At 39.7% G+C, this 17,348-nt stretch overlaps 1 protein-coding gene across 14 annotated transcripts in view; it reads right to left on the minus strand.

The window, feature by feature from the left end:
- Nucleotides 1-8,670: 8,670 nt before the first annotated feature.
- The window catches only part of SCEL (sciellin), a 123,796-nt gene continuing 115,118 nt past the window's right edge, over nt 8,671-17,348 (minus strand). For all 14 annotated transcript variants that reach the window (XM_070408906.1, XM_070408904.1, XM_070408903.1 and 11 more), the window contains 2 exons: nt 14,657-14,759; nt 8,671-12,989 (listed from right to left, as the gene is read on the minus strand). In XM_070408906.1, coding sequence (XP_070265007.1) covers nt 12,973-12,989; nt 14,657-14,759 — 120 coding nt within the window. In that variant the 3' untranslated portion in view covers nt 8,671-12,972. The remainder of the gene's footprint in view (nt 12,990-14,656; nt 14,760-17,348) is intronic.

Genomic DNA, 17,348 nt, shown 5'->3' on the forward strand with positions numbered 1-17,348 from the left:
ATACATACTAATCTTAAAGGCTTTTTAAGTTGGCACATGTACTTGCATTTTGTCTAGATTGATTTCATTTCCCAATATTTTATATGACTTGCTATCTTTCTTGGTGTTAATTTTGTTTGTATGTTTGGGAATTTTGGTTTGTAGATCACTTGAGTTGGTACGACTTTTCTTTCTCTCCCTCTTCCTCCTCTCTATTTAGAAATTTTGTGGTTGCCTCAGTCCAGACTCAAAGACCCATAGTCCAAAACCATTTCTTTTCTTGCTGCTCAGTGTTCTTATTCCATCACCAGATCAGGGATGGTTTAAAGTCAAATGATAAATCAACTAGGCTTGGTCATGACGGCTGAGTGTCCTGGCGTCTACCTTGGCTCTTGGATTCCTACAAGCTGTAGCTCCAGGGCAGCACATTTTCCTGCCTCTGTTCCCAGGATGGGGGAGAGGAAGGTGGATGATGGGGAGTGACTTGCCACCCCATCCCACTTGTCCATGGCCTTGGGAAACTGAATCCCCCTGTCTCTGCCACACTGGTACTGAGAATGGCAGTCCTGTGGCTTCCATCTCACATTTTGTCTCCGGTTCTTGGTCCATTAAACGGATTTTTTTCTTCCATTGTTATATGGTTGGATGTGGAGTCTGTGGTGACTCAAAGCATGAACTTCGAATGCCATTTTGGTAAGAAGTCTACACCTTTTTATTATCTACCTTTAAAAAACCCCAATCTAAACAGGACATCATACCCCCACTCCACAGGAGATGGCTGACTGTGTGCAGGTTACAAATCCGGTTCCAGCAGCTCCTAGTGCACCCTACTGGGAGCACCATTCATCTGCAAGCCCAGCGCTGTCAGAAAATAAAAGAAAGTTCTACATGGTTGTAAACTCTCTTACATAAAAACTAAAAGGCACATTATATAAAACACTTTCCCATAGAAATTAAGATTAGAAAGTGTCACTTTCGTCCCGGTACAGTGATATGACGTCTGGTACCAGTCTGAGGAGTCCACTGGGCGTGGCAGCAGCTCACCTCTCGGTGGCACCACCTCCTAGAATGCGTGGCCTCAGTAACTCTTGTTCCCACATACCGGTCATCAGCTGACAAAAAAATGAGGCACTGGCTTACAACACACACACAACACTGTTTAATATGAGTTGTAATGGATTTTGAAATCTACAATAAATGATACTCTTAAAATAAACATCTCAGAATCACACTTGAGATGTTTTTCTCCCCCTTTTTTTGGCAAAGAGTGGAATGGAGAAGAGGAGGGAGGTTTACATTTGGATTTGTTTTAAATTTTAAAAGCTGTCCTTTTAAATTTACCATCTGTTACTGCAGTGCTTCAAAGCGGTTGTGGTAAGCGTTCAGGGATACCAGACAGAAGCATGGTATAATCGGGTATGGCTCGACCCCTCCTGTGCCTTTCTCGTGGAGGGAGACCAACTCATTGTGAGTCTTGTCACATCACTGGAGAGTTTCTCTGCAAATAAGTTAGCCCTCTGGTTAATGCACAGCAGAAACGAGAAGTAGCTATGGACATTCTTGTGACTCGTTTGGATTACCAGGTGCTAATTCTGAGCAGAAAATTGTACCGTCCTCCTCAGATGGACTTCCACACATATTGAACTTCAGCGCTTTCATACAGATCTTAAATAACACCAAGTAAATAAGTTTAAGCCATGCATTTCGTGTTTGCTTAAAAAAGAAAGACCCATACTGCCAGTTTTAGAGACCAGCCCTTTCCTAGAGAACTTTTTTAAAAATATATTTTTATTGATTTTTTACAGAGAGGAAAGGAGAAGGATAGAGAGCTAGAATCACCGATGAGAGAGAAACATCGATCAGCTGCCTCCTGCACACCCCCTACTGGGGATGTGCCCGCAACCAAGGTACATGCCCTTGACTGGAATCAAACCTGGGACCCTTCAGTCCGTAGGCCGACGCTCTATCCACAGAGCATAACCAGTTAGGGCTCCTAGAGAACTTTTGAATTGAAAAAATAACTAAAAATATACTGTTGACACTGATGTTCATAGGTTATTTTGAGACTGTGATGTGTACACTGTGCATAAAGCAAAGAAAAGGTTTGCTTCACTATCAACTGGTATTAATGGCACGGGAGAAAAAAGATATCCACTAGGTTAATGAGTTTAACCTTATTATAATCCTGACTTGAATTGACTGGAATATCAGTGCAAACTCATTTACACGTTTAGCAAGAAAAAATAATTCTTTCAGCACTATACACTGGAATGGCCTAGAGATATTGACCAGCACAATAGCAACGATTTACCCTAGTGACTAGATTTTGGTTTCTAAATACCATTTTTCATAAAAAGAATCCAAGGGTCTTAGAGAAAAGTGCTGATTGCAGGTCTAAGGTAGGGAGGTAATGTACTAGGCGAGCCTGGAACTTCTCATCAAAGCTGGTAGGAGTGTGTCAAAAGGACTTAGGAACCAGTGGGAAGTAAGTTCCCACTGTCCAAAAATTGGACTTCTTAAGTGTCAAGAAGAATAATAACTCCCATAGATTGAAACACATAAAATATGTTGAAATGTATTAGTTCAAAATAGATTTAAAAAATAAATTGCTAAGCACAAAATGAAAGGCATCATGTGCCTCCGATAAAAGCACCCATGATCATTTATATAGACTTTGCACACACACACTTACACACACACCACCACACCATCACTACCCAACTGAATCTGATTGAGTCTCACAATATAGAAATACAAGAGCCAAGAAACATGTATAAAACAAAACAAAACAAAAACTGCAGGAAACTATGAGACAATTACTCAGCTTCTCTTTCCCCTTTCCCTCCTGATCTCTTCTCCTTCCCCTTCTCCTTCTTCTACAACAACATAATTGCAAAGGAGGGAGAGAGATGGAGAAAGTATCTATCCTATATAATAAAAGCCTAATGTGCTAAGTGTCCAGTCGGCCAGTCAGCCAGTCAACCAATCAAAGCATAATATGCTAATGATATGCTAAGGCTGCTCAACTGCTCGCTATGATGTGCACTGACCACCAGGGGGCAGATGCTCTGACCAATAGGTTAGCTTGCTGCTGGGGTCTGGCCGATCAGGACTGAGCGAGATGGGCTGGACATGCCTTGGAACCCTCCCATGACCCCTCCCCAGCTGGCCAACCTCCCATGTCCCTCCTCAGCCCCATTCATGCACCAGTGGGGTCCCTCAGCATGGCCTGCACCCTTTCGCAATCAGGGACCCCTTGGGGGATGTCAGAGAGCCAGCTTTGGCCCTATCCCGCAGGCCATGCCGAGGGACCCCACTGGTGCACGAATTCATGCACCAGGCCTCTAGTATAATATAAAAGACAAGAGCATATTAATCAAATGCAATGTACAGAGCTTTTTGAATCATGGTTCAAACAGACTTAAATATAGAGAGAACATTGATAGCATAATTTGGGAAATGTGAGCACTGCCTGGATATTTGAGGAGATTAAAGAATTATAGCTGATTAGGGAGATACATTGATGATATTGTGTTGTGTTTTTTTAATGTAAGCATAGTAAGTGTAATACAGCAAGCATGCTGTATTAACTACCGTTGAACCAATCTCCTAGAGGTAAGTGGGAGTAGGGTGGGGATGAAAGAGTGAAGGTGGAAAAGGAAGATTTGTTACTTACTTTTGCTAGTGGAATAAGTTACAAATCACATTTCAAATTTGGTTTTAATTCATCCTGAAACATGTATATGAGCAAATGAATTGATGATACCATTAAAGCACATATATAATAGAAAAAGTTTTTTCTCTAGTTCATTTTTCTCTAATAAAGAGAGTGTAATGAATCTAGCAGTGGTTTGCAGGACCTCTTGAATTACTACAGTATTTCTGGAATAATTTTGCAGGCACTTAACTATTGAAATTTTTCCTAGGTTGTGACAATTTCTGAAAAGGCGAGACACAGAAACCTGTGTTTAAAGTGCCTAAAACACAGTTGGTGAGTGGAAGTTATTGTGCAAGAAAAAAATGAGTAATATTGGTATACTAGAGGCCTGGTGCATGGATTCGTGCACTGGTGGGGTCCCTCAGTGTGGCCTGTGGGAATAGGGCTGAAACCAGCAGTCCGATATCTCCCAAGGGATGTAGTAATGCACGAAGTGGCAGGCAGCCGGGGAGGACTCTAAGCCTGGGCTGGGTGCCATGCTGCTCCCGTTCATCCCCACCTCGCTGCGCCTGCCACAGCTCAGCAGGCTCACTGCTGCTCCACTGTGGTCTCTGTGTATGTCCTAGGGTGATACTGGCATGCCCATGACTGAGAAGTGGCTGCGGGCTCAAGCCCAGTCAGTCCTGATGCTGGTCCCAATCCCAGCCCTGGTGTAGATGGGGGAGGGACGTGCAGGAGGAGTGTTCGTGGGAGAGGCTCGCACTGCTGCAGCTGCACTTGCCAGCCATGAGCCCGGTGTCTGGTGCCCTTCGATCAACTGAGCTTTTCTCCCGCTGTGGGAGTGCACTGACCACCAGGGGGCAGCTCCTGAATTGAGCATCTGCCCCCTTGTGGTTCAGTGTGCATCATAGCAACCGGTCACATGGTTGCTTAGGCTTTTATATATATTGATGATTTCATTTTCCCCATTTCCGCATTGGAGTAAATTACAATCTAACTTTTTTACAACAGTGGTAAATATAGCAAATTAGGGGAGGGGCAGCATATGATGGACATAATGCATATTAACTTTAGAAAAAAATTTTATTTAGTATCAGGGTTTGACTTTATAAAGCATCTCATGTTAAATGGGATTCAAGGGGACTGTAAATTCAACAAATTCAATAGTGACACATACAGAGTACAAAAAGTAACTGGTGAAAGAAGAAATTTATAGAAATGCAAGCTAAAACAGAGCTTATCTTGCAAATGATATATTTACACAGTGGAATAATACTCAGACATAAACATGAAGGAAATCTTACCTTCTGTAACTGCAAGAATGGACCTGGAGGTTATTGTGTCAAGGGAAATAAGCCAGTCAGAGATAGACAAATACCGTATGATCTCAGTTACATGTGGACTCTAATGAACATAATAAACTAACAAAGTAGAAACAGAGGCATGGATACATGGAACAGACTGTTAGAGAGATAGGGCATGGGGGACTGGATGAAAGAAAGTGAAGGGATTAAGAAATATATATAGCACAGAGACACAGACAACAATGTGGTGGTAGCCAGAGGGAAAAGGGGGTGGGGGTAGGTGGAGGTGAGCAAAGGGGGGAAAATGGGGACAGAAAGAGACTTTGCTTTGGGCGATGGGCACACAACGCAGTGTGCAGATGATATTTTGCTGAGATCTGTATGGTTTTGTGAACCAATGTCACCCAAAAATATTCAATAAAAATTTTTAAAAAAATGAATCCAGATTCATAAAAACCACAAGTTAAGTAGGAGTTAGCAGTGTGTCACAGAAATTTTAAAAGTTAATGAAATCCTGAATTATCTAAATAAGAGAATGGCATGTGAGGCTAAGTCTGTTGCTGTGTTCTGTTCTGATAACATCATTTTGCCATTTATTGTACTCATTTAAAAACCCCATAGTTAGTGAAAGGGACTCCAGTGTGCTGGTTTCCAGCCCTAGTGTTGCCTCTGATAAACTGGCTATATTACGGAACTGTTCAGGGACCCAGGTCCCTGATTCTCTTTATCCGCAGATCCTGTAAGTTGAGGGCATCAGGCCAGCATCATTCTCAAATGGCCACACAGATTTCAAATCCTTTGTTCCTCAGGAAAGACATGTTAGCAATGAATGGAGGGTCTCATCACAATGTCTTTGTATACACAAAGACACGTTTTATAGGGGACCCTGAGCTACCATCCTCTGATAAGCCATCACCCGGGATGGGTCAGGAACCCTGAGACTTCAATCTGCTCCCACAATCCACTTCTCCATTTTCCTTTAGAAATAGGAACCTCAACATGTGTGAGCAGACACAGGACTAGGAGCAGCATTTCACAACCTCCCTCCCAGTTAGGTGTGGCCACTGGGATGTGTGTATCAGGAGCAGGGGCAGCTTCCTCGCGTCCTTTCTTTCTCTCTTCCCTCAGGCAGGGGCACAGTTATAGAGCTGGTGGGCCGGCTTTGATCATGAGATACTAGGACAGTGGTTCTCAACCTTCCTAATGCAGTGACCCTTTAATACAGTTCCTCATGTTATGGTGACCCCCAACCATAAAATTATTTTCGTTGCTACTTCATAACTATAATTTTGCTACTGTTATGAATCGTAATGTAAATATCTGATATGCAGGATGTATTTTCATTGTTACAAATTGAACATAATTAAAGCATAGTGATTAATCACAAAAACAATATGTAATTATATATGTGTTTTTCCGATGGTCTTAGGTGACCCCTGTGAAAGGGTCGTTCGACCCCCAAAGGGGTCGTGACCCAGAGGTTGAGAACCGCTGTACTAAGAGGTGGCTGCACAACTTCATGAGCAGAGAGACTACTTCTGTTTTGCTATGACAAAGAGAAAAATAATGTCTGTCTGTTTGAGCCACTGTATTTTAGTGGTTCTTTGTCCTAGCCACTTGGTTGTGCCCTAACTTATTTGGAAACTGGTGCTAGAACTAGTGTGCTATCATACAAAAGCTGAAAATACATGGTATTGGCTAATTGCTTGTGAATATGGAATAAGAAAATAAATTCTGCAGGCTGGAAATCTGATGACCCTTGTTATGCCATGGCAAAATATTTGACCGAGTTCTCTTACCTTAGCTATGGAGCCCATCATTCAGAATATTAGGTATATGTTAGCTGCTTCTTACTTTATTTAACAAGATACCTTGAGAGAGATGAAAGGCCTAAATTAGCCAGTTAGCAAACATAAATGCTTAAACATTGTAGTTCAGCTCTGTCAGGACCTGTAATCTAAATGGACTGAGAGGCTAGTGATAGAGGGCTTAACCAAGCTAGAAAAACCAATGGTAACCTATGGCAAAGAGCAAGAGATAACATTGTCTCAGAAATTGTAACAGGGTCTTCCATTAAATGTTCTTCCTCAGAAAATAGGAATCAAGACAATTGCAAAGGTCACTTAATTCAGGGGTGGCGAACCTTTTATTTCTGCCAAAGGCCATTTGGATATTTATAACATCACTCGAGGGCCTTACAAAATTATCAACTTAAAAATTAGCCTGCTATAGTTGTTCAAGCATTTAATTAACTCACCTCTAATGCCTTGGCAGGGACAGACCAAATGAATCTGCAGGCCTTAGATGGCCCGTGGGCCCAACGTTCCCCATCCCTGATTTAATTGAAGGAGAGAGGGACAAGCCAAGCACAGAAGCCAGTAAATAAGAGAATCAGCAGACAGAAGTATGACCACCCAAGGCCTTTGCTAAGGTCACTTTCACATAGAACAAACTAGAAGCAAATAGACTGGAAGCCTTTAGTAAGACTGTTTCAAGCATTTGTAATACAGTTGAATTTATATGTAACATTCTGCATTCCATCCTTGAATCCCCTGCCCCTGACCATCTAAATGAGATTTTTAAAATTTGCATATATCAAGGTTCCCTCTTTGTACTGTAAAGTTTCATGGGTTTTGACAAATGCAAAGTGTTATCTATTCACCATTATGGTACCATACAGAATAGTTCAATTGTGGTAAAAAAAAAAAAATTCCCTATGCTTAACTCTCCATCTCTCTGAACCCTCAGCAATCACTTGTCTGTTTGAATGTGCAGGCTTTGCCTTTCCAGCATGTCGTATAAGTGGAATAATACATATAGAGCCCCTTTTCAGATTGGCTTTATTCATCTAACAATATACATTTAAGAAGTATCCATGTTTCTGCAGATGTGACAGGTCACTCTTTTTTATTGCTGGATATTACTCCATTACATGAATGTGCCGCTTGCTGAGACATTTGTTTATTGAAGGACATCTTGGTTTCTTACAGTTTTGATGACTATAAATAAAACTGATATAAACATTCAGCTTTTCGAATGGACATGTTTTCAAATTCACTGGGTAAACACCTAGGAGCAAAATGGCTGAATCCTATGGTAAGACTATGTTTAGGTTTGTTAGAAACTGTCCAACTGTCTTCCAAAGTGGCTGTACCCTCTTGGATTCCCACTAGCAATGCAGGAGAGTTCCTGTTTCTCTGAATCCTGGCCAGCAATTGGTATTCTCAGTTTTTAGTTTTCAGTCATTTTAATAAACGTAATGTAGTTATCTCATTGTTATTTGCAAGTGATGTTGAGCATCTTTCATATGCTTATTTGCCATTTATAGATCTTTGCTTATGTGTCTTTAAGATATTTTGCCCATTTTTAATTTATTTTGTTTTCTTATTGTTTAGTGTTAAGTTATTCATATATGGGGGATAAGTTCTTTATAAGATATGTGTTTTGCAAATATTTTCTCACAGTATGTGGCTACCTTTTTATTCTCTTAACATTGTCTTTCACAGAGCACAGTTTTTTAATTTTAATAAAGAACTTTTCATTTTTTCTTTTATAGATTGTGCTTTCTGTGTTGTATCTAAAAATTATTTATCAAGCTCAAGCCCATATTGATTTTCTTCTATGTTTTCTTCTAGAAAATTTATAGTTGTATATTATACATTTAAATCTGCAATCCATCTTGAGAGAATTGTTAATTATTTTAAAGATGGATATAAGGTCTGTGTCAACTTTCTTTTCTTTTCTTTTTTTTCTTTCCTGTTCTTTCCTTTTTCTTTTCTTTTCTTCTTTTTTTTTTTTTTTTTTTGCATACAGGTATCAAATTTTTCTAGCACAATTTTTGCATGTGTTGAAGACTATATTTTCTCCTTTGAATTGCCTTTGTGCTTCTCATAATCAGTAGATTATATTTGTCTCAACATAATGTTAAACTGTTCATGAAATTAAAAATATTCAATGACATTTTAATGACACAAATATAAAAGGTATAAATTCTACTAAATGCCAACATTATTTGATGATGTAGATTTTTAATGATCCATTATGAAGGACACTACCATGACCTGTCTCCTGCCTGCTTCTTCAACCTCCTCTCTCCATGTTCACTAATTCCAGCCCCCTGGCAGTCTTTCTATTCCAAACCACACCAACGTTGCAGTTGCCTTAGGGCCTAAGCACTGTCCTGTGGGGGACTTTGAATCCAATTTGCCGTTGTAGGCCAGAAGGGCTCTTGAAACTCATGAACTTTCCTTTTCTCTTGGGAAAAAATATAAAATTAATAAATTGTAACTATCAGAAAAGTTATACCAAGATCTGAATGTTCCTTTCCACCAGATACATTAGTCATATTGCAACAAGAGAACAATGTAATGTTTATATAAAATTGCTGGGAGAAGTTTGGTATAACTCGCCCCAGGGCAGAGAGTTGAAAACTATCTAAGAGATATCTGAATATTGTCTTGCATGAGGAATAGAGAAAATTCTTTCACTGGTCTCTGTCTCCTGGCATCTTTGAACTTCCATCTAATTTTTTTTTTAAAGAAGCAAGGACAAGGTTAGTCCAGAAAATGGTCTGGTTTTGACCATTATTGTTCACCACATTACTTTTAAACTCCTCCTTCACCTAACCACTGTATTTTATTTTCTTCATGGGTCTTATTACTTTCAGAAATTGTGTTGGTTTTCTGTCTTTCAAACTCCTCCTCCACTCTCTCTTTAGAATGTAAACTCCATGAGGGCAGGAGCCTTGGTATTGATCTGCACTAAGGTCTGGAATATTGGTTCTAAATGAAGGTTTTTAAGTTATTGAATAATAGATGAATGAATGCATGAATGATGGTAGATTATAAACCAGGCTTTTTAAAATACAGAGCCTGGCACAATTGGGCATTTCAATGTACTAATGAGAAGAATGTATCAAAACGAATACAGAGGCAAAGAAGTAAAACATCTTTCCCAGATGGCATTTATAACACAATGATGATGTTGAGTTTCCCCTCATAGCACAAAACTGAAACCATTACCTAATTCATGCACTTGAACATTTCAGTACTATCTCTCAGAAACCATACCCCTCAAATGGCAGGACAAAGACACAGTAAATAAAATTCAGAATGGTGTCCAATTTTGCATTGTGATAAAGTTAACATGCAATTCTAAATTACATACAAAACACCAGACAGCTCTTAGGCACCTAGCAAGAGAGACCATCTAAGAATGGGGTAGGGTAGAAAGCCAATAATCTAAGCCTTGCATTTGAAATAGCAGGGAATAGGCCCATTAGGGAAATAGCCTGCCCACATTAATGCACATATTTATGGGTGCTTCTGGGAATTATTGAGTAACATGGAATAGGTGAAACTCTAAAAGCCATTTATTTACATTGTACCAAAATAACCGGTAAATTCAGTAGTACAAAAAATTTCATTGTCAGTTTGCCATGTTGTAGACCAAACAGTCCCCTGTTTCGGTAGAGCTCTGAATTGGGAAAATGTGCCAAACCCTCCGGATTTTCTGTTGTAGGAAACAACTCGGTGAGTGAACCACAGTGAGAGCTGGCCATTCCCCATTCAGACCTAGTTGTAAAAGTGACTGCAATCAAACAGCTAGGGATGCGCAGATGACTTCTTGAACACAGTTTTATTTCTTGGCCTTATTAAAAGAAAGAATACTGTTTGAACAAATTCTGTTTCTGAGATTATTACATTTCTGCCATTTTGCTTTTTAGAAGGATATTGTCCTATGAAGCGATTCATTCTCTTTCAGGTACATCTCTTAATTGGCTGCAATATAAAGAGACCTTCCAAATTGTTTTAAGAATCGGTCATACCTATGGTGTGAATAAGCCCAGACATGATGAAGCTGACTAGGTGAATCAGAAGCCCTTCTCTCTCCACTCCGTATTTATTCCATTTTACAACAGCTTTTGGCTTAATTGAATACATTATAACCGGTAAATTTAAAGACAGAGTCCATTAAACAGCTTCAGAAAAGTGAGAAATATGTTTCTTTTAGGGTTTTTTTTTAAAAATGAAGCATTATAAAGTAGACTACTTTAAAAATGGCATTCAACTGATTTTTAATTACTACAAATGCATTGAGATGTTAATACACTTTACATAAAAGGCAGGGATACTATTCCATCCATCCTTTTCTGCCACGAATTCCCAACGCTAAGAAAATGATTTCTTTTGATCCACTCTGATAGCATGTAATTAAGGAACAATAAAACATATGGCTCAATTACCACTGCTTCTCATCAAGCATGAATTAATGAATATCAAATTATTATTAATTGTTTTTTCCTGGCTCCTTTTTACAGGACAACAATTATACATTGCTGAATTTTGATAAGCATTTTGTGTTTAAAACCACGGACTAGTCTCTAAGAAGAGCAGATGCTTGAAATCATCATACAGAAGACATTCTTTAAATTTATCAACATTTGAAAAATACATGATTATCTTTTTTAATCTCCCTAATTTATGTCAGTTGATTACAACTGCTTTAAACTTCCCCCAAATGACACCCTCTCCTCATTGTTCCATAAGCCTTCCTTCAAGAAGCAGTTGCTATGCCGAAACCGGTTTGGCTCAGTGGATAGAGCGTTGGCCTGTGGACTGAAAGGTCCCAGGTTCAATTCCGGTCAAGGGCATGTACCTGGGTTGCGGGCACATCCCCAGTAGGAGATGTGCAGGAGGCAGCTGATTGATGTTTCTCTCTCATCAATGTTTCTAACTCTCTATCTCTCTCCCTTCCTCTCTGTAAAAAATCAATAAAATATTTAAAAAAAAAAAAAAAAGAAGAAGAAGCAGTTGCTATGTACAAATAAATTAGTTTATAAGTTCAATTTCTCAGTTTTAACAATAGTCTAAGTTCCTCACATATGATTACTGGATTTTCAATTTCTTGAAGAAAAGCTCTTTGAAAGTAAAAGCTATAGCTTTAGAAGCTAAATAATTAAGTTAACCAGTGTGGTATAGAATATAATAAATTGTGATCACTGTAATTGACAAAATCAATGCCAATAAATGATATTTATAGACACACCACAAAATGATTTCGGTATCACTGATAGTTCATTTTATTTGCATAAGCCATCTGTAAGTATAAAGTGCTATGTAATATGAATAGATGTAACATGCTAAAGAACAAGTCTTTTGTAGTCCATAACCATTATTTCCTCATAGATTATTTATATAACCAGATTTTGAAACACATGCAAAAAATTAACAAATTATAATATGTAAAATACATGTCATATAATTTTACCCATTACCCATAAGCCAATGTCTTTCTGTTTTTAAAAATTATATCTGCAATAAAATGAATAATGACACGAAAGTTAAGCTGTTCAGATGTCCTCTCCAGTTCAAAATGATTAACAAACACATATTCAGATATATTTCTAAAGAGCAAACAAAAACTTGCTTTAGAATAATTTGAGGAGCCTAAAGGGGCCTTTGGGACAGTTTTCAATGCCCCTCATACTATAGATAAAAAAAGAGAGACCAGAAAGTTCAAATGACTTTCTGAGGTTCATATGACTTTATGTTATTATTGGCCAAACTGTATAAGAAAATTTCTATCAACATTTCTTTTGCACATGAAGGAAACATATCTTGCTTTCTTGACAGTTTGTCAATAATGTCCACAAATCCAAATTCTTAGGCAAACAAAGGTGAGACAATGAGAAATGTGTTTATAATAGAAATCATGATGCACAGCTTAATGGAGCAGGGGTGGACCTGCTTGGGGTGACGATGCTCACAGCCATCAGGAGCATCATTCCTTTGACATTGGTAACTGAAACCACTTGAATTTTTGATGACTGAATCTATCCAGATAACAGATGGTTCCCTTTATGTATATGACCTTTTTGAAGGCAATTATGTTATTTATGCAATAGCAGAATTGTTCATTGTGTACAAAAGTCAATCTTCAGAGTAAAAGCTTTTCTAAATCACATATTCTTAAAATAAAATTTTTTAATTCCTTAATGAATGCTTTCATCTTGATTTCCATGTGCCAGAATTATTGAATCCACTTTGCTGAAATTTTAAAAGAAAATAACAGTTAGATATGCAAATTCAGTACAAAAGTAATTCTATAACTAAAATTCTTTAAATAGTCATTTATCAAGGGGGTCATGGTAGATTCAGCATTTTACATTTTCTTTCTGCTTCATTCGTCACTGTGGCTTTGGGTCACACCATAAATTTGAAGGACTGTTGCCTGGTACTCATATTTAGGAGATGTCTGAGAGTTATGTTTTGACAACTTAAATTTACTATAAGAATGCAAAGCTGCCCTGGCTGGTATGGCTCAGTTGGTTAGAGCCTTGTCCAAAAGGTTGCAGGTTTGATTCCTGGTCAGGGCATATACTAGGTTCCAGGTTAGGTCCCAGGTCGAGGAGGGAAGGGGCGGGGGGCGTGTACGGGAGGCAACCAATCAATGTTTCTCCCTCACATCGATGTTTTTCTCTCTCTCCCATGCTCTCTCTCTAAGATCAGTAAAAACATATCCTGAGGAGAGGATTTTTAAAAAATGCAATGTCTATGTACACATAGACAGGAAGGAAGGCACAATGACTTCTGAGTCTTTTGGTGGCCACACCTCCTCCTAAGCTATATCATGGATTTCTGGGAGGCTGGAAGTTTTAGAGCCGCTACCATATCATCAAGCCTCTTGATATAATATTGGATCATGAAAAGGCTGATAAATTAGAAAGAAAGTAGAATATGAGAACTGGCTGGGGAGAGCAGAAAATAAAAGGCAAAGTATGAATATCATCAGGTTTGTTCTTGTTACTGATTCTGCAGCCTGATGAAAAAGGGGTTTCTTAATATTTTTCAGAGCATTTTCCACATTTGTCACCAAATTCCATATTTTGGATCCCAGGTAAGAATCACAAATGTTCCCCTTTCATTCACCACTGAAACATCAGGAACCCAGCCGGCCATGCCATGCTTTGATCAGCTCCCCAATATTATCTTGGTTATTATATCTATTTACTATGAATTAAAAATAAAATGTTGATACTGGCTTTAAAAAATGAATCAAGTTTTATAGGACTTTGGTTTCCTAACTTACTGGGCACTGTGCATGTCTTTTAAATAAACTTTTAAAGCTTTCATGATAAATTTACAGGAAATGTGAGCTAAAAATGCAGGTCATTAATGTTTGCTTCTCACATCATTTATGCTCATGAAAAGCCCAAATTATAGTAATGTTGATTTTAAACTGATAAAAATACTTACATGCTATATTTAATATCGAATTTAATATTTAATTACATATAATTAACTTTCAATTTTTCATGAAAAACATTACAAGGCATTTAGCATAATAACCAAATTAGGTAGGAAAGTATATTTCAGTGCAAATGTAAAAGGTAATTCACAGATATGGACTTCAATTTTAATTATTTGAGCAGAGAAGATCTATTTTTGTTTAGAAAAAAACGGAAAATGTTCTATAATAAATAATCTCTTTTTTTAGTTGTACCTATGCCGGGTCTGATATCAAAGACAATAAAAATGTTGACTTATTTTATAACATAAAACAAAACACTACCATACTATCTACAACTGAATTCTTAACTAAATATAATTAATAAAATATTTTTTTGCTTTATTAAAATCCTTCATTTTCAACAGTATGAAATGCTCATTAATATTAGCAAAAGTAACAGTTTCTTACAGAGCTTAACACTTACCCACAACCTTGGAGTAGCAAGGTTCACAGTGTATTGTCCGTTGATAAATCCAAATACTGTCTCCCGCTCTCAGGTTTTCCAAAGGCCGCTGGCATATTTCACACTAAAGGAAAAGGCAATATATAAAGTTTACATTACAAATAAAGTCTAGATTCTTAGTGTAACAGGATAAAAAGCCCTTTCAATTCAGTCAGTACCGTTCTCAATATTAGCACTCAGGTGCAGCCTCATGAGAACCCACAGAGAAGATGGGAGTGCACTTGTCTGTAATCCACACGCAGGACTGTGCATTTCAGGGCATATCTACCATTAAAGTTTCTACTTAACGCACTATAGAGTAGATATAAATTTTCAAAAAGTGGTTATGCTAAGCACAAGATCACCAGTTGATATGTTAAACAGAAACACGAAGCATAGTTTCTGTTTGCTTATTAAGGAGACCTATGCAATCCAGAGTTCAGGCATATACACAGGACATTAAGCAAACACGAAGCAAAACAAATTTCTGTTTCCCTATACGCTTAAGAGGGTATAGGGAAAAGCTTGTTTTGAGTTGTGTTGGTTAGCTTGCTTTAGATCTATGTTCATGAAACAAGTCCACTGTCCATTGGCTGACTTTCAAGCATGAAGCTGTCATTGATTGGTTGGCTCTCAGAGACCAGTTCATTGAAGCAAATTGGCATTGATTAATTCATCTTGTTTAAACCAGTCTACATGGTTCTCTATTATCATGGCTATAGAATAATCCATTTTTTTCTAGGAGTGTGGGAACATTTTTATTCTTAGTAGAATTTTATAATTATGTTGAAAATGAAAATAAATAATCCAAAATACAACAAATGGGAATTATTTGTATTTACCAAAACCAACAACCAGGAGAATTTCCTTATTTTAAAATTTTTTTCTGCATACTAATCTACACTAATAAAAGAGAAACATGGTAATTGGCGTACGACCGCTACCCTTCCCATTGGCTAATCAGTGAGTATATACAAAGTAACTGTCAGCCAAGATGGCGGCCGGCAGCCAGGCAGCTGATGCGAACAGGGAGGCTTGCTTGCTTCAGTGACAGAGAACTCCAAGGTTCCCCGCCGGCCTCTGAGCTTCAGTTGGAAACATAGTAACATTTACAGAAGATAAACAAAACTCCAGAAAGCTCCTGTCAGTCAGCCGGGATCTCAGAGCTGGAGTCGCAACATTGTTTCGAATACAGAAAACAAAGGCCAGAAACCTGCTTTCAGCCGAGCCTCAGAGAGAAAGCCGGCTCTCAGCTCCAGTGACAGCCATAGAAGGTAAATAAATGCCAGAATAAAAAAAAAAAGAAAAAAAGGAGAGGTTTGGAGCTTCAGTCGCCCGCCAGCCTGAAAACGGCCCTCAGCCCCTCACCCAGACTGGCCAGGCACCCCAGTGGGGACCCCCACCCTGAAGCAACAAGATGGCCGCTAATTTGCATACTGAAGGCAGGCGGCAGCAGGCAAGGCTGTCTGCAGTCTGGGACCCGGATCTGTGACCCGGCCGGGCGGGATCAGCAGAGCTGCAAGGCCTCCCGGCACTGGGATCAGCGTGACAGGGGGCAGCGCCCAAACCCCCTGATTGCCCTGCGGCTCTGTGTGTGACAGGGGGCAGCGCCCCAACCCCCTGATCGGCCCTGCTCTGTGGGTGATAGAGGGCGGCGCCCCAACCCCCTGATTGTCCTGCGGCTCTGTGTGTGACAGGGGGCAGCGCCCCAACCCCCTGATCGGCCCTGCTCTATGTGAGACAGGGTAGAGCCATACCTCCCCATCGGCCCTGCCCTGAGTGTGACAGTGGCGGCGCCCCATCCCCCTGATCTGCCCTGCTCTGTGTGTGACAGGGGGCGGTGCCCCAACTCCCCTATTGGCCCTACTCTGTGCGTGACAGGGGGGAGCTCATCAACCCCCTGATGGGCCCTGCTCTGTGCGTGACAGGGGGGAGCTCCCCAACCCCCTGATTGGCCCTGCTCTGTGCGTGACAGGGGATGGCGCCGCAACCTCCCCATTGACCCTGCCTTGAGTGTGACAGGGGGCGGTGCCCCAACCCCCCAATCGGCCCTACCCTGAGCGTGACTAGGGGTGGCATCGCAACCTCCCCATCCGCCCTGCTCTGTGCATGACAGGGGGCGGCGCCCCAACTCCCCAATCGGCCCTGCTCTGAGCCCGACCAGGGGCTGCACCTAGGGATTGGGCCTGCCCTCTGCCACCCGGGAGCAGGCCTAAGCCAGCAGGTCGTTATCTCCCGAGGGGTCCCAGACTGCGAGAGGGCACAGGCCGGGCTGAGGGACCCCCTCTCCGCCCCCCCCCCCCCCGAGTGCACAAATTTTTGTGCACCGGGCCTCTAGTTTTAAATAAAGAAATATAATCTTTTTTTACTGAGTAAATTTTAATAACTAAAAGAAAATTCCATTTTCTCACAATTAAACAATTATAAAATTTTCAGAATATATTTTATATAGTATTCTATATAGTATGGCCTAAAGTTAGATTTATTTTTGCTCATAACTAGGCATCATATTTCTGATTGCTATGTATCACTGAAGCTACTTGGAGGAGAAACAATTACAAAACAAGTTGTCAAAGTATTGCAGCTACTTGACTGAGTTAGATAATTTCCATCAACTCATAGAATGTCAGCACAAAAAGAACCCATAGAGTCAGGCAAATAGTTCTCAAACTGG

This window comes from Myotis yumanensis, unplaced genomic scaffold, assembly GCF_028538775.1.
Source record: "Myotis yumanensis isolate MYYU_CA2020_CCGP unplaced genomic scaffold, mMyoYum1.0.hap1 SCAF_3, whole genome shotgun sequence".
NCBI classification, from domain to species: Eukaryota; Metazoa; Chordata; class Mammalia; order Chiroptera; family Vespertilionidae; genus Myotis; species Myotis yumanensis.